The sequence below is a fragment of the Elaeis guineensis genome, chromosome 15, assembly GCF_000442705.2.
Source record: "Elaeis guineensis isolate ETL-2024a chromosome 15, EG11, whole genome shotgun sequence".
In the NCBI taxonomy this organism is placed as follows: Eukaryota; Viridiplantae; Streptophyta; class Magnoliopsida; order Arecales; family Arecaceae; genus Elaeis; species Elaeis guineensis.
In genome coordinates, this window is record NC_026007.2 from 73,535,478 (window position 1) to 73,562,304 (window position 26,827).

The following is a 26,827-nucleotide window of genomic DNA, read 5'->3' on the forward strand; positions in this document are numbered from 1 at the left end:
AAATCCTGTAACTTCCGAAATTGTTCATTTTTCTTTCTTCCCCTAAAGAATTCTCATCCTAGAGCACTTAGGTGCTACAGAATATGATTAATTGCACCAAGATAGAGTACTAGGTATTTGGATAGACTAGGTGACAGTGCTGACCATAAGTGTAGTCTCTAGTCTATATCTTGGATAAGGGGGAGCGGGCAACTAAAGCAATTTCAAAAGTACATAGGATGCAGACTAATTATTTGCACAGACTGGCCTACAAAAGTAACTCATCTATGTGAATACATCACTGTACTTCCCTGTAATGTAAATGTAATAGCTGATATTGTATTGCTTTGGTTAATGTTCCTCAGGTATAGATTTAAGTTGGGAAACAACAAAATAATTTAAGTAACTAGTTACAGGATTGGCTCCACACTTTACATTGACTTGTTGTAAAAGGAGTTAACAATTTTAAATTCAATTTTAGGCCATGCAAATTGACGATCCAAACCAGTGAGCATGGTCCACATTACGGAATATAATTAGGAACCAGATTCATATAGGTTTCTAAGCTATGCATCAAGTCAATGCAAAAATGAATGGTATCAATTGCATGAGTATGGTGAAATACATGATAGGGTGCATAAATTGAAAATCCAATTTATGGATCATGATCTGCACATCTTAAACATGGATGGATTTAAATTTACTAGGTTTTGATTATTAGATAATAGTAAAACATGGATATCCAATCTGACACCTACTTGATGACTAGGTAAGAGACTACCAAAACACATAAATTTTTGGATTTTTAAGCATTTTTGGCAGTTCAAATCATGTCCAACTGCTTGGGTCTTGAATTTGGATACTCCAACATTGATTTTGGATCTTTAACTCCTTTTCCAAGGAGTTAACATAAAGGGTGTCGTCAAACTTTTAGTTATATTTCAAGGCAAGTTGATTGAACTCATTATAGCAATCTCTAGAGGTACATGCCTTGAAAAGCCAAACAGTTTGGATCATGAGCTGTAGGAACAAATCCCTAAAGTGGGTGCTTGGTGATTTTCAAATCGGTTAGAATCCTGCCCACCCTATTTTATCTCATTGCGATCCACTACCATCTTTTTGAATGGAGAAGCAACGCACATGCCAACAAGAGATGGAAAAAAGGAGCTGCACGGACTTATAAAGATGCCCTACAGGGTGGGTTGTCTGTCCATGCATTCCTCTCCATTTTCCTTTTTTTCTTTTAATTCAATCCTGCTTTGCTAAGGACTTGTGACTTAAACTTCTATATGATGTGGGTCTTTTAAGTTAAATTGCCACATCGGCGATGATATAAACATTACATAGATGAGATTCGATAATTTACTCTCAAGCACACATTAAATAGACTTACTAACATCCAAGGTTCATTGTGCCGTCTCCGGGGCTCAGACTGGTTGGCCGGTGGCATGGTTCGGTTTGCCTCCATGCCATTCCATGCTGGGCTTGAACTGACATAGAAGAGGGGTTGGGGGAGAGGGAGAATGGGAGGGAGGAAGAGAAAAAGGGAGATAGGGTTGCTAGAGGCTGCTGGAGGACTACCAAGGCTGTCGGAGGGTTGGAGTAGGGGCTCTGCCCTCCTTTCGATCAAAACTAGGGCTTCCACCCCCATTTTTTTTTTATTATTATTATTTTGCCGACTTTCAGTGAAGTCAATAACCTTGTTGCCAACTTCAGCAGCCCTCTCTCCATCTCCACCCCCCCCCCCTCCTTTGTCCTTTCTTTCCCTCTCCCTCTCCCTCTCTTTCAATGGTTTCTTGTTTTAAATGCCGGAACTATCCTAGTTATGCATCGAATTAGGCGGTTTGGGATGGTTCCACAATCCTTGCCAACATCAAAAGGATGACTAAAACTGAAAATAAAACCTAATTAACTGAACATCAAAAATTAGTTCCAGCAAACTTGAAGCTTTAGAAATTTGATTGCATCAATACCTCTCACCACAATGTGTAAACCTCAATTCGAACTGCAATAATATTGTATTCTGCTCATTATAATGCACATGATATTTTCAATATGCAGATCCTCCAAACGATAGCCATGATCCTACCAAGCTTCATTGTGCTTGGTTTTCCCTTTTAGATTGTTATTTAAATTCAATAGATGCACTCCATTTTGGTATATGTACATCTTTTTTTTTAAAAAAAATTAAGCATTAAATCTGAGCAAGTTTTAAGATGGGCATGGTCATTAAAGTAGGAAGTGCATTTAAAGATATGAGCTTGTGCACAAACATCCAGCGACACTGGGATGTCATGTTAATATATAACTAGCTCATGCCATGAGCTAACTATTTTCTGTAACCTGCTCACTTTGCACTGAAATGCTAGCACTTAATACTATGAAAGTGAGAAATGTCATGCAATATGTCACTGGATTGTATGAACTTGTTACACTTTTTCCCTTAATATTTGTTATTGATGTAGTTAGTATTGCATATGGTGGCAAAAATCTGCACTGTTGGTTACCGATAATGATGTCAAAGTTGTGGATTTGCAGAAAGAGTACATACGTGGAATCAGCGCTTGGAACTTCAATCTGGAGGACTTAAAAACTCAGGCTGCTCTTGTAAGGCGGTTTACTTTGAATTTGATGCCAGCGCTAATCGAACAGTGATCCTGTCTTAAATAGGATCCACTGGAGGGAAAAGAAGACAATTAAAAATTCTTAACCTTTCTCATTATGCTTTAATCTGCAGATTGAGTCTTCAGATGACATACTCCACTCAGAAGATGCAGATAATAACCACAAGCTTAAGGATGGCTTTGATGGTGTTGATTTTTCACGGGAGGTTTTGTTATCTGAAAGGGTTAACCACTCCAGCGCCACAACTTCTAGGGAGGTATTAACTTCCAAGTTTACGGACTCTTCTGCTCCAAATGTTTCTTCATCCCAAGCTTTGAAGAGTATAGTTCAACGCACTGCGTTCTTGTAAAAGTTCTAACAGCTTCTCTCTATTATCTTAGGGCGGACTAGTAGATCTTCAAGATTTGGATGGTCCATTTGCTTCCGCATTTCCTATTCAACCTCTTCAGGCACTCAAGTATGTTTACATATGAATTGTATAGAATATTAATGAAATGCATTTTCTTCATATTGAGGCTTTCTTAATATTATTCTAGACCTCTCAGAGCCTAAGTTGCATCCAAACGGGAAACAATGTGTGTGCAAAACTTTGCCGTTTTGGTTATATGGTGTCTTTGGTGAAAGTATCACGTTAATAGATGAGTATGGTTGTATGGGATAATCTAATATGTGCGATGTATATACTACCATTGCAAAAGAAAAGGGAATATTTTGCTGGAACTATCTTCCTGTAATTCATCTCAAATAGGGTGTTCACCTTTAGGTGTCCTCCCCTTACACTTCTGCTTGGTGGGTTGTACATGCAGCATAGTAATGTAAGCATGTGTTCTTGCCTGAGTGCATGTGGTCTATTTGAGTCATGTTGTAATATTTATAGGGTAGGTGGTAGTAGTTTGCATGTGTTACAAAGTTATCTAAATGACCTTTCTTTTGTTTTTGTGCACTTAAAAAAGACAAATGTATATTTGTTGTAACAATGGCATCAAATTTGCCATCATTACCCTGTGCGATTGGCTTCATCGATGCTTCACCGATACATTTTATACACTCTTTCTATTTACACTGCATTTCTCTGCTTTATAGGTGTATCGAGTAAAAAAGAAGGGTCATTTTGGTAATATCTGCATCTATACAAAACTCTTCCATCACCATATGGATAACATAGCCTACCCTATTATTAGTATGTGATTATGTGTATATAACTATGGCATCAAATGTGCCACATTTCCCCTGTGAGATTGACTTCATGGATGCATTTAATGCTTTCTATCTATCACAGTACTGCACTTTTCCACTTATTTGAGTAAAAGGAAGGGCCATTTAGGTAATATCTGGATCTTTGTAAGCCTCTTCCATCCACCCTATTAATAACATGACCCTTCCTATTATACGTAAATATTTATGTGTACAAGGTAAACTTACAATACAATCCAGATGGAGAAAAAAGAGTTTCTGCACACTCCCAAATTTAGGGATGGTGATTCATTAAACAGAAACCTAAATTATTAAATATGAGTTGCAAGGCTTTAAAATGCATATGAAAAAAAATTAGAGACCCTTTGCATGTTTACTAAATTGTCCTAAAATCAAAATATTTTTTTTTCCAGTAAAACTACTAATTTGAGGCTATTTAATGCATAGGCTAAAGGTCTTCAGAACATATGATTTTTTTTTTATTTATAGGCATTTTAACACCTTGTGAATCATATCAGATTATTTAGATTTTATTTTGCTACCCCATTTATTGGTAGCATGTGTGAACTCCATCATGTCTGTATTATAGTTCTTTCCTATATTAAATGATTTGGACAACCAGTTTTTCCATATGACCTGCCATGCTGAAACAAAAAATAGAGTTGAAAAGCTTTTTTAATTAAAAAAAATTAAGAGAAGACTTAATAAATGCTGTGCTTACGTAGTGCTAGAAGCCGATACCATTTCATCATGGGCTGGCACTCAAAACCATAATACGTATTTATGGCTTCTTTTGAACATTCACTTGCTCAGCTCATGCATATTTCGTATGGAAGCCTGGTAAACATATTATATTAGAAGTTACAAAAAGAAAATAGCTTTGATGACAAAACAGACATGACTAAACTAAAAGGATTGCGGTAGTACTAATATCTCAATTAATGTTAATTGATGCAGAGTTTGTTTTGATGTTTGTGAGGATGATACAAGTGCTACCAGTGCTGATTGGAAGGGGCAGTCAAATTCAGAGTCCATACTCCCTTTGCAGCAGTCATTACTGGCAGAAGATGTCAGATTGCGCAAGTGTAATGGTGAAAATATGGAAAGAAATAGTTCTGTACCAACAAATATCGACATTCTTGGGCACCAGAAATTCTCAAGTGGTCCCTTTTACCAGAGCATGTTCTTTCTCCTTATAGAAACAATACAGGGGAGAGTGATGGGTAAGTCTTTGTACTTTGGGAATTCATTTCGATTTTCTAGCATAAATGTGGACAGTTAAGCAATCTTGATTCATTTTGATTTTTTCGTCATTGGTGTGCTACTCGTCACATGCTTTTTCTACCTCCTCTGTGGAAACACACAATTTATGTGCATTTCAATGTTATTATCTAGATCACAAATCTGTTTAAAGAAAGAACTCTGTCATGGTGCCAATTGATTCTAGCTATATCAATGGTCATATTAGACACTTGGCAGGCTATTTTCCCTTTTTCATTATATTTTTTAATATGTGCTACCTGAAAAGTTATATTAAGCACTTCACATTGGAGAACTCGGATAAATCTTTTTTTTTTTTTTTGGTTAACATGTTTGTACAGTGAAATATGGAAAAAAATAGAAAATGTCAGATAGTGCGGAAACTAGGACATGCCACACTAACACTGGTCCTGCTTGTCATTAAGGCAAAAAAGTACATTACTGTTACATGTTGAACTGGAGTAAAACATCGAATGTGCAGCACTGCTTCCTACTCCTATTCAGTGAAGCAAGCTCTCTGGGACTTCTTTAGTTTCTTCAGTTTGATATGTGAAGTTCCACCTAATTGCCGATTATCCATATTGGGGGCTATTCTCTTGTTATGTACTTTTTTTGTTAGTGATTTCTTAGTTTGTCTACATTGTCCCTAATGAATCTTATGTTTCTTGAATATGTTAAAGTTTTCCGTTGTACAATGTTGAATCCTTCAATTACTCATGCTGGCCTAAGATTTGTGCTTCAGTTTTGTCTTATGGCACTTTTTGTAGTAATAATGCCTTATATTTTAGCAGAATCATGTCACCTAAAGATTGAAAGAAAGCATTGTGCTGTTCAATTACTTTCATGCGCTATATAGCCAGGACCAAGACCATCTACCCTTAGTTATTCTCTATCAACATCTTGCATCTTTTGATATTACCTGCTTTATCTATTCCACCCTAACTGAACAAACAAAGCTTCTCTTGAGGTAAGCCAGATGTGTTTCCCTAGTAAAACTCCAATTTTGATAGGTGATTCTTCTATCAGTCCCTTTGTGCCCCCTTACAATACAAAGCATGTCAGCTTCTTGAACAAGGACCTCATTAGCTACCAGCCTCCCTGGATTTTGACTGATCTCTTATGAATTTGTATAAGATCTTCTAAGTTGGTGTCTTTTTTCCTTCTTCTTGTGATGTGGACATAGAAAGGTCTTTGTGATCTTGGCAAACTCACCTCTAGACATAAAGAAGGAGATGCCACTCAAAATATTTCATGCTAAAACATGAGTGCAATATCATGAAGCCCTTCAAATTGTAAGTTTTGCTGCTTAGATCACTCAAAGTACTGCTAGCTTTTAGGCATGTCTTAATTATTTACTGTTAGTTCTATGAATTTTATTTTGCAATTCAGTCCTTTCAAGGATGAGCGAGTGCCTAGAGAGGTAGTTCGTGAAACATTTCGAGTGGTAATGATATCCAATTTTAAAACATTAGTGTGGTATCATAAGCTGTTCGAGTTGCCAAAAGTTTTTGCTTGGATCATTCAAAACAACATTTGGCTTTAAAGCGTAAATCTATAAGTAACAACTCATATCCTGATTATCTGCTGTTAGTTTCATGAATTCATCTTTGCAATTCATTCCTTTCCAGGAAGATCAGATGGTTTAGTACCAAGAGATGTACTTTGGAAGCATCCAGGGAGAAAGTTCTGTATTTGGTGGATATGGTTATAGCACTAAGGATATGTTATGGTAACATGGCTAATGTGAAATCAGGTGGCAGGGATCACATGTTTCGATTTGATTTGGCTCCACACAGAGATGGTATTTTCAGGCCCTTATTTTCTCATGCTGATCACCATGCTATATACAATTAATAAAGTAGGCTTATTAGCATATGCTATAATGGTTGATGTAAATTAATTTGTGCGATGATGGTAGGGAAAATAATAAAGTTTGATGGGGAGATTGAAGAGGATCTTCCCAATTCATAATAGGGTGGCAGAAGTGGAAATCTGCTTTTAGATGATCTGTACTGCCATATGCCATGAGCTGTAATTGGGAAAAAAAAAATGAGGCATTTATACTAAAGTTTCTAGTCCTGCAGAAGTCAGAAGGTCACATGACAAAGAATCTGCAAGCAAATGTTGCAGGAGGACCATGTTTGATGAAAGGAGGAAGAGCATTATTCTGAAACATGTAATTTAGAGAAAACAAAGGTGTCATAAAACTATAGGTCACAGCAACATTCATCATGAGATGGTATTGATATGTGTAATGAAGACCAATGATGGCAACAGTGAATGAGGACTGTAATTTGGGTGGAAGTGCCCCAAAAGAGGAGGGGGAGCCTAAAATTGCACAGATGGATGTTGTTGTGTAATATTTAAAGCTTCCAAATATGCAGCAATATGGCCCATGATAGTAAGAGAAAATTTTATAAGGATTGTTACGAATGATTATATTTATTTTTCGTGAATTTGAGATGTTCTAAAATCAGTTTGCAGAAATGTTTGTATCCTGCAACGGGATGTCAGGCTAGAAATATTGCCAGGAAATGAGAATCTTTATGTGAGAGGTGGGTTTGCAAATAAGTGCATGACAGAAGAGATATGCATCTCGATGGATTCTTGTTGTAACTTGTAAGTGTGCTTCAGAGAACATACAAGCCTAACAAAAATATAGAGGCTCCAAGATCTAACAGGTTGTGATGATTCCCTAATGTTTAATGATAGTGAAACCAAGGTCAATTTTTTTCATTGCTGTTCTGCTTTTATGTTGGTATTAATTGATAGTGCATGAGTAGGTATTAATTGATAGTGCATGTTGGTATTTTTTTCCTTTCCAATTTCTGATGTTTACTTCCATGCTACAATGCTTACATTTTTTATGTTCTGTAATATGTCAAAGGGATGATTTACAGCTGAAATATCAGCCTGAAAGGAACCATAGTGGTCCCCTGTTACACCGTCAAATGAAAGATCCACATAATGTATCCGGTATGACATCATGCACTCATCTGTTTAAAATACTTTCTTTTGCTTTTTTTTTTCTTTTTTTGTTTCTGGTTAACTGTCTTATGTTGAGAAAACCCAGTAAAAGATGTTTTTCGGGTCAATTTTTTTTTTTTCAAACTTGAAACAAAATTGCTCTGGTATTACAGCGTTTTCTCATGAGGAATCATCAAAAGGAAAAGTTGTCCAGTGTAAGGGGCGGTTCAAGGTTACATCTGCTGATGCTGGTCCCAAGGTACTTAAGCATTATGCTCTGCTGTTATCTAGCAATATATAGGAAGAAAAAAAGGTGAGTTCAATCTCGACTTTCTGTTTTTGTGGCACAAGCAGCATTGGCGGAAGTGGGGAGGTGGGTAACAATAATAACATACACCTGATTTCTAATTACTGTTTCATGAATTATGATGGGTTAATTACTTGGCTCACTGAGTTGATGCTAAATAAGTTTGGTAGTTCCCACACCTTTGTTCTCCCTTTCTAGCAAAGTGCAGCATAATTGGATGAAAAGGGATGAACTTGATCAAATCAGGATGCTACAAGTATAACTAAGTATAGAGCTTATATTACAAGTGGAGGACCAAGGACGAATGGGTTATTTTATCAAGGATTTGAACGAATATTGAATAGGTATTATGCCAGCAAAAAAAATTCCAGACTGGAAACTGGGTCAAGGTTTGCCTTATGGGACAGCTTGCTTCTGCATACATCCAAAAACAAATTAAACATGTTAAATGCTTTAATCTAGTAGATATAATGGATGAGTGTATCAAATTTTGTTGCTTTAAGAGTAGAGGACCTGGGAATAGAACCATGTTGGAGACTAATTTATGGCTATTCTCTGAATTGTGCTGGGGACCTGAGATAATCTCACTGATGGAATAACTTCTGCAGTAGTGGACATTCCTGTGGAAGTCTGACCGGTTATTGAGGACGTATGTTCGCAGTCCTTTCGGAAAATGAACAAATAAACTTTTGCTGGCTTTCAATTTTGATCATATACTGCAAAAATATGGTGGTTTCACTTATTAAATCAAGATTTTGGGTGAGTTAAAAAAATAATCGAGGCATTTGGCAGCTTATGTTGTCATATTTGTCAATTGCTTTGGCTTCGGTTATATCACTGTATTTCTTTTATCTTTTTCTTCTTTGAGCATGTTCTTGTTTGAACCTTTGAGATGTGAAAAAAAGGATATTCAGCTTGGTCAAAACCAAATTCTTATTGGAGTTAGAATCTTATATCTCATGATGTTTTGCATTTGTTGTCTCTTAGGTAGCTCCACCAGCAAACTACATGATCAATCCAGTAGGTGGAGAACCAAAAAAATCTACAGTACATGCTGCTTCACTTCTTCAAATGTTGCAATTTTTATTGCAGCAAATGCTATGCAAAAGGTCTGCTATTCAGTACCTTACAATCAATGGATTTTTGTTGTCCTTAGCGTTTCATATTTCTATATATGTTGTTGGCAGGAACAACTGATTACATTGATCAAGTGTGTGGAGCAAGCATCTGGTATGTCTGGGAGGACCTTTTCCTTTTTTCTTTTCAATATATTGTATGTGAGTGTGAGAGCATGAATAGAATTTCTTTCTTGAAGCATATGCAACTGTTTGACTTCGTTAAGAGCATCATGCTCATCTAAATAGGTCCCTTAAAACTAAAACACCCAGTCCCACACTCCATCTAAGACTAGTGCCGGATCCAGTAACAAGTTCTTTCTAAGCCAGCACATAATTCAATGCTCTCATAATAAATTGAACCATTAAGCCTTCAATATGCATACTCCCTCCAAGACATGTGGACTACCTCTGAGCTTGATACTCTAATATCTCCTTCTAGAGTCTTCAAATCCCTCCAGAGGTTGAATGCAAACATTTCCTTTATTCTACTCCAAGTGGACCCTCATGCTCCAATTTCACTAACCAATCCTGATTGGAATGGTGATCAGCTAAAAGACAAAACCTCAAGATACATGTCTATTTGACCTTTGCAGCCACCAATCTATCTATTGGTCAATATCTTCACTTATCTGACACCGTCCTGACTCCCGATTGTTTGTGCTCCACACATTTGTAATGTTATTTTATATAAAACTTAATCCCATGCTGAAAACCATAATATATTGATTAATTTATTACAAAATAGCTGTTACAGCAGGACAAGCCATAATAATGACCACTTTTTTCTTCCCAAACGAAAAAAAGGAAAAATAATCGCCATGGTTTAGACCCTTAACAGCCAAAATGTGCATGAAGTGTGCACCTGCCCACTCACATCCATGCACACACGTGCGCAACCAAAAAAAAAAAAAAAACACATCAAGATTAAAGACATTTGCTTCAATGTGATCTGTTGCTTATCCATTTCAATTTTGGTCAAAAACTGCACGTTATTTACTACCGTGTATCATATTCTGGTCAAGAAAACAGTTGTATAAGGCTTGAGGCGTTACCTCTCATTTGCTTAAATGAACCTATTTTTGTGTAAAATATCATATCTAAGTATGAACACTGGTTGCAAATCTCAAACAGGTCAACATACAGTTATTTTGGCACAATAATCTGATGTTATTTATCATCTAAATTTATATCTATCCGCATTTGTGTGCATGTTTTCATTAGCATCTTGATGCATATATATTTTAGCGTGCATGACTTTGTAATTTGGATTTTTTGCTGTTTAAACAGGTTGTCAAACAAGTGTTTCTGATGTAGGCACTAGTGATTTATCACAGGTATGGGTTTTTCTCCCTTTTGAACAGTCTTGTCCCTGCATTTCATTAGAAATATTATATTGCATGTCTGAGGAAACCTTTAGTTCCTACCTCAAGCTGTATGCCAGAACTAATTAATTATGACATAATTCTAATTGCAGAGATTTTGAACTCGTGAAACTTTTTGTGTCTAGTCTCTTTTATCTATCTCTTTTGGCTTGTGATAGCCTGTGCCACCCATCATCTCAGATGTAGGACACAAAACAATGTCTATTTCTTGTTTTTTTTCCTTTGGTCATTTTGACAGTCTACTAACTAGAACTCTTGTCCCAACCCTAGACATGCTAAGATCCTTTTTCAAATCTGGTTCATTTTGTGTCAAGAGATAGGTAAATAGACACATCCCATTGCATTGATCGGGGGGCGCTCGTAGTGATTGAGGGTGTCGAAGACTAAGAGGTGAGTTATTTATACCAAACATTCTTCTTATGGCTAGATCCAATCTCATGGTCCTTAAGGAAAGGAAAAAGAATTTCACTCTCCCATTCGGGAAGAGAGGATTAGGGAAATCTTATTGACTGTAACTTTCTTCAAACCTCTAGGAAAAGCATACAAAAAGGCTTGAATGGTAGGATCTCTCCATCAGCCCAGAATGAAAGGGGCGATCTTATAGTTCTTGGTCTATAAATGTGTTGTTAGGTTCTCCATTTTTTCATTGAGGCTGAACCTAAACCAATGCTCGAGAGGGCTGTCCATACACACATAAACGGTGTATGGATTCTCAGGAAGAGAGGAGCAGACTGCTTGGTTTCCACGAGTGAATAGAAAGTTAGATCTACATTGGATTTCACCCGAATTACCCCATCATCCTCCTGATGCAAATGCATATTTATGAAGAAAAGGTTAGTAACAAAGTTCGCCGAGCCACTATCGAAGAGGATACTAGGCGGTGACTGGTTTGGCACTATATGGATCTGTACCATGCTGTTTTGGGACCTACCAATAGGGAGAGTTGAAGAGGGAGGGGGAGGGAGAGGGGGAGAAAAGGGAGGATGAGGGAAATCCTAACCCTAACCTGGTCGAGAGAGAGAGAGAGAGAGAGAGAGAGAGAGAGATGTGGTGGAGGGTGGATCGTCGAGCTGCCAGGGAGTTGGGGGGTAGGGGTGGGGCGGTGCTTGTGAGCGAGGGGCATGGGGGGTGCTCTTGAGAGAGTTCCGAGCCAAAGTGGGGGGAGCACTTACTTGATTTTTCTGATCCAAGGAGGCAATCTCTTGTTTTATTCGAGCTTGGGAGCCGAACTAAAATAAATGGATGGACCATGCCCGTCCCCAACCAGTCTGGTTCAAGATGTCCCAAATCAGCCGTATTGGTGCAGTTTGGCGAATCTTGGTCGGTGATGATAGGGAGCTTAGAAGAAACATGAAAATTTTTGTAGAAAGCTTGCATTGATTGGAGAGCTTTGCCTACAAGAAAATATTTAAGGTGATATCTTGTGAAGGACTTGTAAAGCCAATCCAAGTTTCGGGCTTGTTATCTTTTGCATGCGATCTAAGAGTATGAGCATGTTTGTATATGTATGTATGTACATACTTACATATGTATTTATGTATCTATGACCTTTATACCATGCTTATTGTTTCTCCACATAGGTATTCTCAGTATATTGGTGAATTGTGACCACATTGATTGCATTTCTCTGGATATTTGGGCTATTTCTTTGATAAAAAAGTATACGTTCCTCTCACTTCTAGAGCATGGCCTCAATAATGCCATTTTTTTAAAAATAATGTGAATGTTTCTTAGATGGATGTCATCTTTCTGCAGTCTCTTTAGAGCCAGGTTAACCTTCTTGCAGATTGTTTTGGTTCTCGCATGCTTTTTATGACAACTTATCTTGTAAGTTCCTTTATCCTCCTCTAGTTTAGTATGAGTACCTCCTTTTACATACATCAATGAAGCAACTCATTAGCAGCCAACTAGAAATGTGGGAATCATAGAAACTCCAAAGCACCACCCATGGCTGTATTCAATACATACCAGATATGGATAATACTCCTATTTGGCTCGGACACATGTTTGATGTGGGAAAGAAGTATCCTGAGTTTCTATAATTGAAATAGGATCTGGGTACTCCAGACATATGTCCAATACTTTCTGAATACTTGTGGGAAATGTTCGGAAACTTCCAGGACATTTCTCAAACAGTAACTTAAAGTAAGTTATTAGCTACGCTTTTTTTATTGCTCATGTCCTAATTGAGGTCATTTTTTTTATTATTATTTTTCTCCTCTCTGCAAAATATTTTTTGGTTTTTCCCACTTCATGCATCTCTACGATGACTAGAAAACCTCTTCTTTTACTTCTAATTTGATATTTCTCATCCATATGAATCATAAGATGGGTGAGGTGCATTGGCAAAATTGTAGAGTTGTATCCTGATCTCATTTCTTACAATGCAGTATGTTGGTTATGTTGCTGCATTTTTTTTGGACAACAGTTTTTTATTTTGCTGTAGGCTTGCTGCATTTGTTTTAGTTATGTTGCTTCATAGTGGTATTTGTATTTTCAGGATGTAGAATGTTTGTTGCATATATATCTACTTACATATGTTTACTAGATTTATTTTTATTATTATTGTTAAATATTTGTTTGATTTCATGTTGTGAACTATCTTAAGATCTGTGATATTGAATGTTACCATATGGTATTATGTCATCAACCAATCATGCTTTGGATGTTTTGTAGCATATATATATATATATATATATTATATATATATATATATATATATATTATTTGTTGACATATCCTAGCATATCTTATCCTATTTTTTGGAGATTTGCCATGTTGGCATATCTGTGTCATGTCATATTTGTATTGCATATCCAAATTCGTGCTTCCTAGCGAAAAATGATGTCGTCGATTGGCAGATAAACCTCTCTAGCATTCACAAAAATTCAGTGTGTATTGTCACAGTAGCTATTTGGTTGTACTATCATGTGAATGAGTTCTCTTATAATATTCTACAACCAACAAAGATTTGGTTCAAGAGTAAATGGGTAAGTGATAAGTTGAATCTGTAGACAAATCATATGGTCTCTGCCAAAGCTTCCCTATGATCTGTCACATTTTTCAAGCAGTGCATTAAACTAGAGAACAGGAGAAATTTATACACTGAAATTTATTTAAACTGATTAATTTCTGCTGTAGTTTGGCCGAATTCTATAACTTGAATTTCTTCATACACAGCTATCTCTAGCTTCTAGTAGGGAGACGGAACTGCAGGCTTATCTGGCCCATCTGCAACTAAGGTACAGCTTCTACTTTCTTCAACGTTTATCTTTGGGGCATTTGACTGAAAGTTGTCTTCCAATCAGCATTGGAAAACTTTCTGAAGAGGTGCAAAGGTTAAAGTTGAAAAATGTTCAGGTAAGTTTAAGCGCAAATGCTTGCTGAATTAAGTTTGCAATTTATTTATCCTCTTTCAGTCATAGTCTTCATTTTTCAAAAGAGAAGGTGACTGGTAGGCTCCAGTTGAACATTTACATGAACCATGTGCTCGTGACGGTTGAACAACTTCTTGATGTCCTACATGATTATCAAATTCAGCTATCCCAATACTTGCATCAAGTGAAATTTGTACAACATGATACTGTCTTTTGATTTGATTCATAGATTAAAGGCATCCAACTTGGTTGAATTTTGGTTTGTGTATGTTTTAAGATGCCATGACCAAGATCAACTGTTTGGATTCTCATGCTTGCAGTTTGTGATACATTTTAGGGGACATACACTGTAGTATCTATCATGAAAAACTCGACCTAGACAAGAAATCACTGAAAACCAAGAAAAACAAGTTTTTGGTTTCTAACCATTTTGATGGATCTCATCATATGAAAGTGATGGCACTCCATATTTGTTATTGTGACCATTCCATTGGATTTTTAGTGAGTATACCATATCTGCAGCTAGAACAACAAATCAATGCTTTGTATGAGGAGAGGAAAAACACAGGGATGACATTATCACCAAAGAAGAAGCTGCAACACAGGATTTCTCGTGGAACTTGAATTCGTTATCTTCAACGATTGTTAGGACGTAATATCTTTGTACAATTATGATGCCGGTTAAGTGACGCCCATCCAATTTTGCATCGTTGTTTTCGTGGGAAACTTAATCTTGTAAGTTAATTATTATGTGGTTTATTTATGTTAATTTATTTCTACAAAACTTGTAGCGGGTTGCATGGCTGCGGGACAAGGGAATTCAGATTTTCCATGACCTGTAATACCATTGTTTTCATCAAGAAAAGATTATCGCCTTCTATTCGATAATTTCCATGCATGGTGCTCCCAATGAAGAGGTGAAAGATTTGCACAAGCCTGTCCGTTCAATCTAACACCAAGTGAGACATGCAATGTTGGCCTTTTACAAGGCCAGATGACCGAGGCTAAAGGAGCTTTACTGCATCATCCGTTGGATCAAGACAAGTGATGAGGCGGGTAGAGATCGTCCGGGCCAAAAAATGTTACCATGGGTTGATCAACAACGCACGCACCGAACAGTCCGATGAGCTACAGATGCAGCATTACCACCACATGGGGTGATTTGCTCGAGTCTCCAAGCACCCCTCGAGGGCGTAACCCCCTAAGCCGCTAATGCTACCACGGGCTCTTACTTCACACCTGCCCGTCTGTGCTCCCCGTGCTCCTCTTTTATGGCAAGCAAAGCAAAAATCCTTTTTTTTTTCTATTCCTCCCCGGTCTCTCCCCGTCTCTAAGAGCTTGCAGCCATGGCTTCCCCCCATAGCTTCCCCTCCGACAAAAGCCACGGTGAAAACAATAGAAAATGCAGAAGAGCGAGGAAACAGGGAGTTTACTCACTTTTCAATTGAATGAGGGGGAAAAAAAAAACCCAAGAACATCCACAATGGCAGGGCACATCCAAAAAGAATAATATTCAAGAAATCATGGAAGCACTTGGTAAACAAATATTATTACCTAGTCGCTGATGAAAATTCACCCATACATTCATGCCCGTAATGTTTCACCTATCAACATGACCACCTCTTTAAGAGCAATAATCGACTATTCATCGATCTCATGTCACAACTAAAACAACGGTCATAGCAGGCTACAGAAAAGCACCAAATTTGTAATATGTATACTGAGACGAATTAGAAGTTGAGTGACGCACACCCCATCTGCAGAATATCCCATCACTTCCAGACAATCTCAAATTTAAAAAAAAAAAACTGCTTAATCTTTAAATCAACACAAGTCAAACGCTTAAGTGTATTGAATCCACTGTTAAAGCAATAAAATATAAGCTCATTCTTCGCTTGAAGTAATAACCGAGCTAAGGTAAATAATACAGATGGAAACTTTCCGATATGGTCCCAAACGCACCAGCGAGATGCAGAATAAAACTGACTACAGCAAGTTCATCTCTGCATATATTGGACATCAGTGGCCATATTTCTGGAACTCCCACTCACTGTTGTCTGTACATTCACAGGAGTAATCAGGAATCACCACGCGTGCATATAAAAACACATAACTTGCAAATATCAACGAGACAAGAATAGTTACCCAAAGGGCAAACTTGACGAGTCTTAAGCCACCGACTGATGCAGTGGAAGTGAAAAGCATGATTGCAGACACCTGTTTTCAGAAAAACATTGATTTTAGTCACGTGAGATTCATCAAATAAACTTGGGTGGAAAAAAATCTTTCAATCAAATCATCATGGGGGTGTTTGGTTCACAACCGGAATCAGAATAAGAATGAAAATCGAAATGACTTGGAATCGAAATCGGAATGGCCAAATCCCTAAGCGTTTGGTTCGTGACCGAATCAGAATCGAAATCAGAATTGGAATAAAAATTTGAATCCATAGAGGAGAGTAGGGATTGAGTTCTATATAAATCGAGCTATTCTCATTCCACTTCGGAATCGAAATCAGAATGGGACTCCTTCCAGCCAATGGTTGGAACGAGAGTCATCCATTCCGATTCCGATTCTAAACCCCCACTCTCCCCAACCAAACACCCCCTAAATTCATTCCACCTATAACATTAGTCATTAAGAAGCAGAACCCAGCAATAAATTGATGCTGAAGAGAAACATCATGATCTGCACCTCTCATTCCATATGATGGTAAATTTTATGAAAGACATCGTTAGCTGGTCAATTGATTCAGCTGCTCCTGGATGGGACTTGGGCTAAACATTGACCTTAAGGCTTAAAACTTTCAGCCACGTCTGAGCCAAAACCACCACCACCCTCTGTTACCCCCTCCCTCCCCTGCTACCCTTCTTAACCTTTCTCTTACATTTGTGATTGACCTGATCTCCATCATCCCTTCTATAATTGACTTTTGATTTACTTGGTCTTGGTATGCTTTTTCCATAGAGACACTTAAAAATATAACTCCAGATAATTCCCAAACTAGTATCAGCAACTGAATAAAATAGATCATCAGAACAACAAGCAAGTCCTCTACACTAAAAATATATAAATGTTCTATAACCATATGCATTCTCTTTTAAATGGCCCTGATCTCTGATATGTCAGAAGAAACTGCCTAATTTCAAGGTGTCTGAAACTTATGCTCGAAATTGAAAAAAAAAAAAAAACGCACAAAGCACTTAAATAAGATGCAGTTTAAGATTTTGTTGAAGGATGATAAAAAAGGAGACAAAGATCCAAGGCATTTGTGGACGATGTTACAATAAGAGTTTGAAAGAAAATAGGATGCAGCCAGCCTCACATACAATTGCTTGATGAACGAGTAAGAAGGTGATGCGGCACCAAGAAACTCAAGATAGCAAACAAAAAAGGAAAATAAAATGAAAGAAAAACAAAGAAATCAAGAGAAAAAAAAAAAACAGCCAACGTTAGAGTTTTCAATTTGTCATTCCAAGCTGCCCCTAAATACAATAGGAGTCTTTAAATACTCTCAAATAAGATGAAAATGAAATTACATTCTAATAAAAATAGAAATCATATCTCTCAATATGAAAACAAGATAAAATCTCTCTAATAAGATGGAAACAAGATAAAATCTTTCAAATAAGATGGAAACAAGATAAAATCTCTCTAAGATGGAAACAAGATTTTCTCTCAATGTAGAAATAAGATAAAATTTCTCAAATAACATAGAAACAAAATAAAATCTTCTAAAATGGAAACAAGATTTTCTCTCAACGTGAAAACAAAATAAAATATCTCTAATAAGATGGAAACAAGATAAAATCTCTCAAACATCTCTCAATTATTCAAAATCCTACAATTCCTAAACTAGGACGTGTCCGCCTAAAATAGGCGTTATGAGAAGGCTAATCCCAATTAGTTGGAATTGACCATGATGGTTATCATTATGATAATGTTTCATCCTATACAAGGCCACAAATACTCCAAAATACCATGTGATATCTCTTGACTTCTTTTATTTACAACCACAGATTACAACACCACAAATACTCCAAATAGTGCGTGATATTTCTTTGCTTTTTTTATTTTGCTCCTATCTTGCCATTTTTTGAAATTCTTCCAACTCTTAGAGCAAAAATGACAAAACCACTTAAACTGCCAAAAACATGACTCTAACAAGCCCCAATCAAAACTGAAACAAAGTTGAGAAACCTTGGTTCAGGTTTCCATAATTTGCAATTAGCTCTTTTCAAACAGATTGAGTACGTCGCAGTGGGATGAGAAAATTTCTTTACATGTTTCCAGTATTTCAGTATCCAGTAATATTTTGACTTATATAAGATTAACCAAAAGTATGGTTTGGATGCATCAAAATAGACAGGATAAATAGTAAATACATCAAGAGATTACAGCAAAATCGGAAACTAAGCCTCAATATACAATTCTTAATGCACCCACTGTTCATAACAGTCTGAACCATTCCCACTTACATTTACAATACATAAGAGATGTTGCAAATTTGCAATCAAGCAACTATGGGCAGAGGAATTATACCTATACACTCCCAGGTCATCAAACTTATACATTGAACTATTGCAGGCCCAAAGTGCAAGAAACTGACTATAAATTAAAGAATTAGATAGGAAAGAATGACTCTAGATTTGTTAATCAAACATCACTTGTAGCTCAAGAGTTCAGATCAGCCAATCAAATCAACGTCAAAAATGATTTGTTATAGCTTTGTTAAATTTTATGTTTCTTGAATTTTTTCTAAAGTTTACCCATCTTTCTTCCAGACTCTGAAAAGAATTATGAGGCAACGAACAGATTGGCACACTAGTTGTTTAATACATTCATAAGCATGACAATACATGTTAGCTCAAAGTGAAATGAATCAAATAATTCTTTTTGAAATGAGTGGATAAAAGAAAAATAAAGGCCAATGCAATGATAGGCTCATTATCGCAGTCATAGGAAGATTAAAAAAAAATTATAAGGTCCTGCATGCGCAAGTAAGAACTTTTTTTGGTAACTTCAACAAAAGGAAAAGAGAAACAGAACCAGCAGAAAAACCAAAAATAAAGTACAATTAGAGTCCACAAGCAATCGCTTAATACAGCAATAGGCAAAAGAACTATAGCAGGTAACATGGAGAGGAATGTCAGGATAAACATCCAACATGAACTCAGAAAGAAATGAAAAAAAAGAAAGAGAGTTGAAAAATGGACAATGAACTCTCACGCATTAAGAAATTGGTTGCAACATCATATATACATACTACATTACAAAACAATTCACCCAAGCAAAAGAACATTTGGCGAATTAGATATGGCCCCACCCCATGTTTGGTTGAGGTTCATGAGAGGGAAGATGGATAGGATTCGAAGGATGGATGGCCTCCATCCACTGTTTGATTCAAAAAATTTTACGAAGGATGGATGAAAAGAAGAAATTGCCCATCCACCCAAGCCTACCAATTTGCGTCCGCACAAATTGGATGCAAGGATGGATCAAGCATGTGAGGGGTGCATTTCTGCATTGATAAAATTATCCCACATTAATTTTTTTGACACACACACACACATATATTTTTTTTCTTTTATCTATGCTATTAAATTTATTACTAATTATGTTAATTTTAGTACATAATTTCCATAATTATAAGTAATTAGAATTGTCTTCTATTTTCTATTTATATTTACTATTTTCAATTAATTATTTACATAAAATAATTAACTATTTAAATTAAATTAAAAACTAATGAGCTATTTATACAAATAATATATATAAATTAATTAATTCATATGATTAATTTATAAATCATTTATTTAATTATATTAAAATTAGAATTAAGTATTTATATAATTTTATATAATTATAAAATTACAACGATTATAAGTTTATATACTTTTTTACTTTTTTTTAGTATAAATAAGTGTTATAAATTGATAAAAATAATATTTTTTAGTCAAAGGATGGTTTCGTAAAAATATCATACAAATATCACCTATTTTCCTTAGGAAATCATTCTTATCCATCCTTCCATATTTCACCCAATACACTCCTCATCCACTCTTGCTCCTCTATCCATCCTTCAATCGATCCCTCGTATCAGACAAAGCGTAAATTTCTTATCATAACCAAAATTTAAATCTTGAAAAGAGAACAAGCAGATAATAAGAGCTAAGGTGCCTACAATCATCAGGCTTCTAACTTATTAAACTTCATAAGCACCAAAAAGAGCTAAGAGATCAAGAGTGTATTTCCTAGTTAAACAAATGTGTATTTCCGACAATCCCCAAAACTGATGACAGAGCCATGCCATAATGAATAAAAGGAAGAACTACCCTTCTCATAGAAGAACTAGAACCAGAGTGAAAAAAAACTAGTTTGCTCCCCTTTTCATTTTAGCAGTGATTTTTATTCATTAATAAAGGCAGCCTGATTTACCATGATTTCAAAAAGGAATGGCTTCTATAAATAAAAAGAATGTAGCTCGAATATTAGAAAAAAACGATGTTGCAACCAGATGAGTTGGCAATCAGGCTAATAGACAAGATGTGCATTTCCTGCAATTCCTAGATCAGATAACAGAGATAAAAATTTAGAATATTGTTTAGTTGATGTCATCCACACCGATGACATGTGTGTTGCATAGACAGAGATTATAGAATCATATTTTAACACATATCCAAGTATCTGACTCTGCAAGAGAAAAAAAAAGTGTGATACATAGGACAATTTATAATTTTAACTAAATTTTATATATTTATACATTCAATATTGTTTGTTTAAACATTAAAAATAAATATTAAAAAAGTATTGCTTGTTAAGGTCTTTCAATATACATGTTTCTTTAACTTAAAGATATTAAAAAAAAATAGCATTTTACAAAGCTATTTCAATACCTACATTCTTGGCCAATCACTAAAAGAAATGAATATGAACTTCTAGCATGGAAATAGAGAGTCAAATTTATTGTTGGAAGTATGGCTGAAAACGGCTCAGTTTGTTCGGTTTTAAGTGATTTTTCAAACTGAACCGAACATTTCGGTTTAAGTTCCTAAAACCAAATATTTGACTAAACACATTCGGTTTCTTTGGTTCGGTTTTATATCGGTTCGGTTTGTTCATGTAGCTTTTTCAAGTATTTGAACAATTTTTCGGTTTAAGCGGGTTGGTCGATCTGGTTTCTATTTTTTGTTCCTTTATTATGGTCTATAATCAAGTCAAATTTGATCCAAGTTGGATTGAAATAGGACCAAATCAACATTTTAGTTCTTAATTCATATAAAGTACATAGTCCAACTTTGAACATACATGTAACATAAGCGTATATATAAATATATAAAGCATGTAACATAGGTATATATATAAATATAACACGGCATTTTAATTTTGATTTGTCGGTTCGATTCGGTTTCAACATATCACATAAATCAATAAACCAATAATCAAACCGAAATATTTGATTTCTATTTTATTCAACCGAACCAAACCAATTAAACCGCCAAACCGCCATATTTGATTCGGTTCGGATCGGATTGGATGGTTTACGCGGTTTAATCAAAATTTTTTACACCCCTAGTTGGAAGACTTCAACTCTCCACCAACCTCTAGAAGTAGAGATCGTAGAACCTCATAATTATCCAATTGTCCCATAAATAACCAACTCAGGTACATATGTGACATGAATTTTTTGAAGCCAAATGTCAGTGACTAGGTAAAATAGCTGGCATCGCAACACATCAAATCCAAAATGGATCCTGTGGACTTAATAATAAGCACAGAAACTACTTGTCCATGACATTCTCTAATCATATATTACATCACATATTTTACATCCAAATAATTACAATTTAACCTATGCTGAACAGACTTTGACTATTACTATCATTAGATACTATGCCAATATTCATAAATGCAAGTCAAGAATATATTGTGAGTTCTTGAGAGAAAGACCCCAAAATACACACAATTATAGATAAGCTTCAATGTCCTTGTCCCTAAATCATTTCCAAAAGGGACTTGTAACTCTCTTATACATTCAATTCTATCTTTTCCTTATATGGGATTTAACAAACCTATTTTGGAAATCAGTAGAAAATTAAATCATGGAGGATGAAGCAGCGTCAGAAATACAAGCTAAGCACCTAGAAGCATCTAGATCATTTGCAAATTCAAAAAGACTTTGTTAGAAATATCACTTATTTAATTATAGTTGCTTTACTCATAAGTGAACTTGGTTGCTATATTTCAAGAAACACATGTCAGGGAAATTTAAATTAGAAATCTTATAATGGCAAAAACCTACTTCAAATAAATTTTATGGCATACAATAACGTGTATTTGTTTCTTTAGGGGGAAAACAATGGGTATCCATCAGAAATTGGAAGAGTGAGGCAAAGAATCCAGGGAGATGCAATAACACAAATAGAAGATTTCAACTTCAAACTGTAGTTCTCTTCTATGTTCAGCATTTTCCCCCTAGGAAGGGAGCTCAAGAGGCCCAATCTAAACAGTCATAGATAGTCTAAACTCCAGCCAAGCTTGATATTGCGTAGTCTAGATCAATCTAGATTCTACTCCTAATGGTTCATCCAAGTTCAAAAAATCAAGCTTGGCACCTAAAAAAAATAAATAAATAAAAATAAAAATCAAGTGACCAATGATTAGCAAAATGCATGTCCATATCATAATACAAATTACTAGGGCAGGTTATCAGCACAACAAACAAATTGTGCATTTCTATCCATCAATCCATATTAGCTAGCATCATTGAATATTGACAGGCATTCACATGAAGGCATATGTACCAATACATAGCATACATCCTGCCTTCCTTTCCTTCATTTCTGAATAATTCAAAGGCTCAATGCATGTGCGCACATAAATTCATAATGAATTTTGAAATTGTGTTGTTAATATGTAAAGTATGTAGCTGTTTTCGACAGGCAGTTTAGCTTATTTGTGCTGCTTCCTCCTTTAAAAGACATCATCATCCCCTATCTCCCATACTCTTTCTAAGTCTAGGAGAATTCCGGAGCGTTGCTCCCTGATTTCATGAGCTTAAACTATGTCTCATAAGGTAGTTCTCTCTACCTGCCAACTAGATAGATAACTTTCACATCAAACCTCTCTTTTCTCTTAGTTTTGCCTTAGCTAGAATTTTATACTAATTTCTAAAAAGATGATGTCTAGTTACCCACACATAAAATCTGTTCAATCCATTAAGCCTTCTCCACTCTAGTTGTACCTTGTAGCCAGCCCATAATTGATGGGAAAAGGCTTGGACAATAATAATGATGACAATGATGATGGCAAACATGATGTTAATATATAAACGACTGGCAGAACTTTAGTTGTATGACAGATTTCTTAAACTCATACAGTGCACAAATTCAAGAATGTGCAACACAATTGCATATATCTTGGAGGAATTATGATTCTAGATTTCCACAGATTCTGTTTTATATTATTTTTTTTAAATGTCTATTTCATTAGTATAAACTAGTTAAGATTTATCTGTTTTAAAAAAATAAATAAAATGGTGTACATTAACATACCTATTGTGAGTATTTATAGGCAGCTGCATAACTTTCAATGTTAAAAAACAGCATAACATGGCAGAATATGGATACAGAACTAGAAGCATGATTTCTTGATACTCTAGTCCTGAACCATTAGCCAAGCTTGGTCAAAAGACAGACTAGTACCACTCGGCCTGTCCATAACAGGCTCCTAAACAAAATAAGGACCTCATTTTCAGATACTATAAATATGGCCATTCAAGTTCCAAAAAGAAGAAAAACTAGCAATGAAAATTGTTGTGTTAGACTGATATATTTTACCTTCTCCTAGTTGCCACCAACGCGCCAAGTAAAAACGATTGCAACTCTTGTTTCAAATGTTGATCCAAACATCAACTATCATATAAACTTTTGTATCAACTTGCTTCTATAAAATTGGTCAAGCTAATGTAATGCCTGGACATCAAATTAAGAATCATGCTAAGAAATCTCGGTTGCAATTCCTAATAATAGCAAAGCAAATTCTTGCACTCTGGACATGCACGTGAAAACTACCCACATGCATTGGATTGAGATAAATCCAAGAGGCCTATATTATTAGTAGTGGTGTAGAACTGATATATTTTACCTTCTCCTGGTTGCCACCAAGTAAAAGCAATAACCTCTGTATAGTATCATGACTTTCTCCCATGTTGATCCAACATCAACTTTTATATCGAGTTGTTTCTATAGAATTGGTCAAGCTAATCTAATACCTGGACATCAAATTAAAAATCACGCTAAAATCTCTATTGAAAATCCTAATGATAACAAAGAAAATTCTTATGGGTTGGGCATCCACTTGAAGACCACCTACAAGTATTGAGTTGATGAATCCAACAAGGACTATATTATTAGTTGCCGTGATGGACCAATATATTTCACCTTCTCCTAGTTGCAGCCAAGTAAAAGTGATAACAACTTTTGTTTTACACAAACACAGTATAATAACTTTCTCCCATGTTGATCCAACATCAATTTTCGTATCAACTTGGTTCTGTAAAATTGGTCAAGCTAATCCTATACCCGGACATCAAATTAAGAATCATGCTAACTTAGAAATCTAAATTAAAATTCCAAAAAATAGCAAAGCAAATCCTCATGGATTGAACATCCACCTGAAGACCGCCCACATGTATTGGGTTGATAAATCCAATAAGGCCTATATGTTGGACAATGCGCATAAAGATCTGTTATGCACACATTCTTCTAGTTGACATAATCACATTGACCTAAACCTAATTCTCCCCCATTGATCCAACTGAACATCAACTTAATCTAAGTTGTTTTCATTAAACTGCTCAACCTAATCTAATCTCTTGAAATCAATTTAAGAATCATCGAAACAAGGAACCCAATTAATATTTCTAATCAAAGCCAAATAGATCCTAATATATATGTTCTAATAAAATGAGTTGTAAGACGTTAAACCTTTTTACCAGCGGTTTCAATCAAAAAATAAATTGTATATACCTGCCCAGTGAGTCTTTAGAAACCAATTGACAGCAAAAAGATAATAAAGTATTTAAAATTCACAACATACAACACAACTGCTAAGAGGATCCACGGCTCACCGATGATATATAGAAGAACATAAAATCCAAGACTTCTATATCCGCCACCAAAAAAAGATCACTAAATTGCAGACTCGCTAAACCACAGATTAACAATCTTGATTGATATCTGATGCAACAAAAGCAAAAAGCCAGACAGGATGCTCACCCCAAGCAACGGTGCATTCTTCGCTAGTCGCACTGGCCTGGTTCGCCTGGCACTCGATGCCTGCCAATAAATTTCCGAACAACCAGACGCATCAAGAACCCAAACAATAATAAGGGTCAACAAACAAAACCCTAATCCTAACATTAACTCTACGTATAAGTCGAGCACACAAGAAAACGAGCAGAGGAGAACGATTTACTCACAGAGATCCATGATGTGGTTCCTGCAAATAGCGCAGTTATCCACGACGATATCTGCACCAAATCCAATTCAATAAATCAGTCAATCGACCGATCAATAGCACCCAAGCCAGATCGAAAGCATGAAGAAGGCTAAGAACCGAAACCCTAACCCCAGAACCGCTAGGGTTTGAAGCGAAGGAATCCATGCTAGGGTTCAGGAAGGGATCGCTGGCGTACCCCAGGCCCAGAGGGCGACAGCGTTCCACTTCTTGATCTCGAAGCGCTTCGGCTTCTTGGAGGACGACGACGGCCCGGCGGCACCGCTCGATCCCTCGCCTGCGGGAACCATGTTGATGTCCGTGTCCAGCGACGCCATCGGATCAAAGAATTTAAACCGAGGAAATCTTCGATTGAGCAAGAGAAGGAGAAGACCTAGTAGACGATGAGGGGCGACGAAGGGGGAGGTGGGTGTTGAGGTAACAAGCAAAAGATCGGGCGGAGAGGGTATTTAAAGGGCGCTAGGTTCCGAGTCCGGCGTAGGACTGGCATCGTCCGACCCGTCGACTCGATTCACGTCGGATCCGTCGTAAATAAATTTAAATTTAAATTTAATAAATTTAAATTATAAATATTTAATTTATTTAATAATTAAATTAAATATAAATTTTAAATATTTAATTTATTTAATCAATTTAATATTTAAATCGAATTGGATCAAATAATTTATTTAATCTGTTTAATCTATTACTGATCCACTTAATTTGATATGTTTAATCTGTTTAACTTATTTAAGATCTGTTTAACTTATTTAAAATCTGTTTAATCTGTTTTTGACTCATTTAATTTGATCCGTTTGACCTGTTTAATCCGTTTAATCTAATTTAATTTATTTAATAAATAAATTAAACAGATCGAATCGAAATATCTATTTAATAAATAGATTGGGTTCAGATTTGAATTTTTGATCTATTTAATAAATAGATCGAATTTGAATTGATCATTTTCTGACCCGATCCATTTATGATCCAATCTGATCCAATTGCCACACCTAACTTTAGGACATTCTCTTGTACTAAAAATATAAGATATCAAAATTATCTTATTTTAGAATAAAATATAATGCTAAAAGGGATAACGTCGTGCGGCTTTCTCTTCCA

At 35.8% G+C, this 26,827-nt stretch overlaps 2 protein-coding genes across 2 annotated transcripts in view; one reads left to right on the forward strand and one right to left on the reverse strand.

Annotated features, from left to right (window-relative positions):
* Positions 1-14,993, forward strand: part of LOC105058732 (serine/threonine-protein kinase BLUS1) — a 29,044-nt gene extending 14,051 nt beyond the window's left edge. Inside the window, 14 exon segments of the mRNA XM_073249143.1 lie at positions 2,518-2,586; positions 2,717-2,860; positions 2,985-3,061; positions 4,756-4,961; positions 4,964-5,021; positions 7,946-8,034; positions 8,199-8,284; positions 9,320-9,422; positions 9,425-9,441; positions 9,520-9,562; positions 10,738-10,784; positions 14,013-14,074; positions 14,141-14,192; positions 14,732-14,993. Coding sequence (XP_073105244.1) covers positions 2,518-2,586; positions 2,717-2,860; positions 2,985-3,061; positions 4,756-4,961; positions 4,964-5,021; positions 7,946-8,034; positions 8,199-8,284; positions 9,320-9,422; positions 9,425-9,441; positions 9,520-9,562; positions 10,738-10,784; positions 14,013-14,074; positions 14,141-14,192; positions 14,732-14,833 — 1,155 coding nt within the window. The 3' untranslated portion in view covers positions 14,834-14,993.
* Positions 14,994-15,905: 912 nt separating this feature from the next.
* On the reverse strand, positions 15,906-26,211 carry LOC105058733 (RING-box protein 1a). The gene is made up of 5 exons (XM_010941752.3): positions 25,908-26,211; positions 25,692-25,742; positions 25,489-25,548; positions 16,355-16,426; positions 15,906-16,266 (listed from the first exon to the last, which is right to left on the reverse strand). Exons 1-5 carry the CDS (start codon positions 26,044-26,046, stop codon positions 16,229-16,231), a joined length of 360 nt encoding a protein of 119 aa, XP_010940054.1. The 5' UTR covers positions 26,047-26,211; the 3' UTR covers positions 15,906-16,228.
* Between the last annotated feature and the right edge of the window lie 616 nt (positions 26,212-26,827).

What these genes read in the sequence shown, in the direction of transcription:
- LOC105058733 (XM_010941752.3), bottom strand. Translation starts at nt 26,046, where the DNA reads ATGGCGTCGCTGGACACGGACATCAACATGGTTCCCGCAGGCGAGGGA. An exon ending in TGTCGCCCTCTGGGCCTGGG is followed by an intron (nt 25,743 to 25,907) that starts GTACGCCAGCGA and finishes GATTTGGTGCAG; the next exon opens with ATATCGTCGTGGATAACTGC. An exon ending in GAACCACATCATGGATCTCT is followed by an intron (nt 25,549 to 25,691) that starts GTGAGTAAATCG and finishes ATTTATTGGCAG; the next exon opens with GCATCGAGTGCCAGGCGAAC.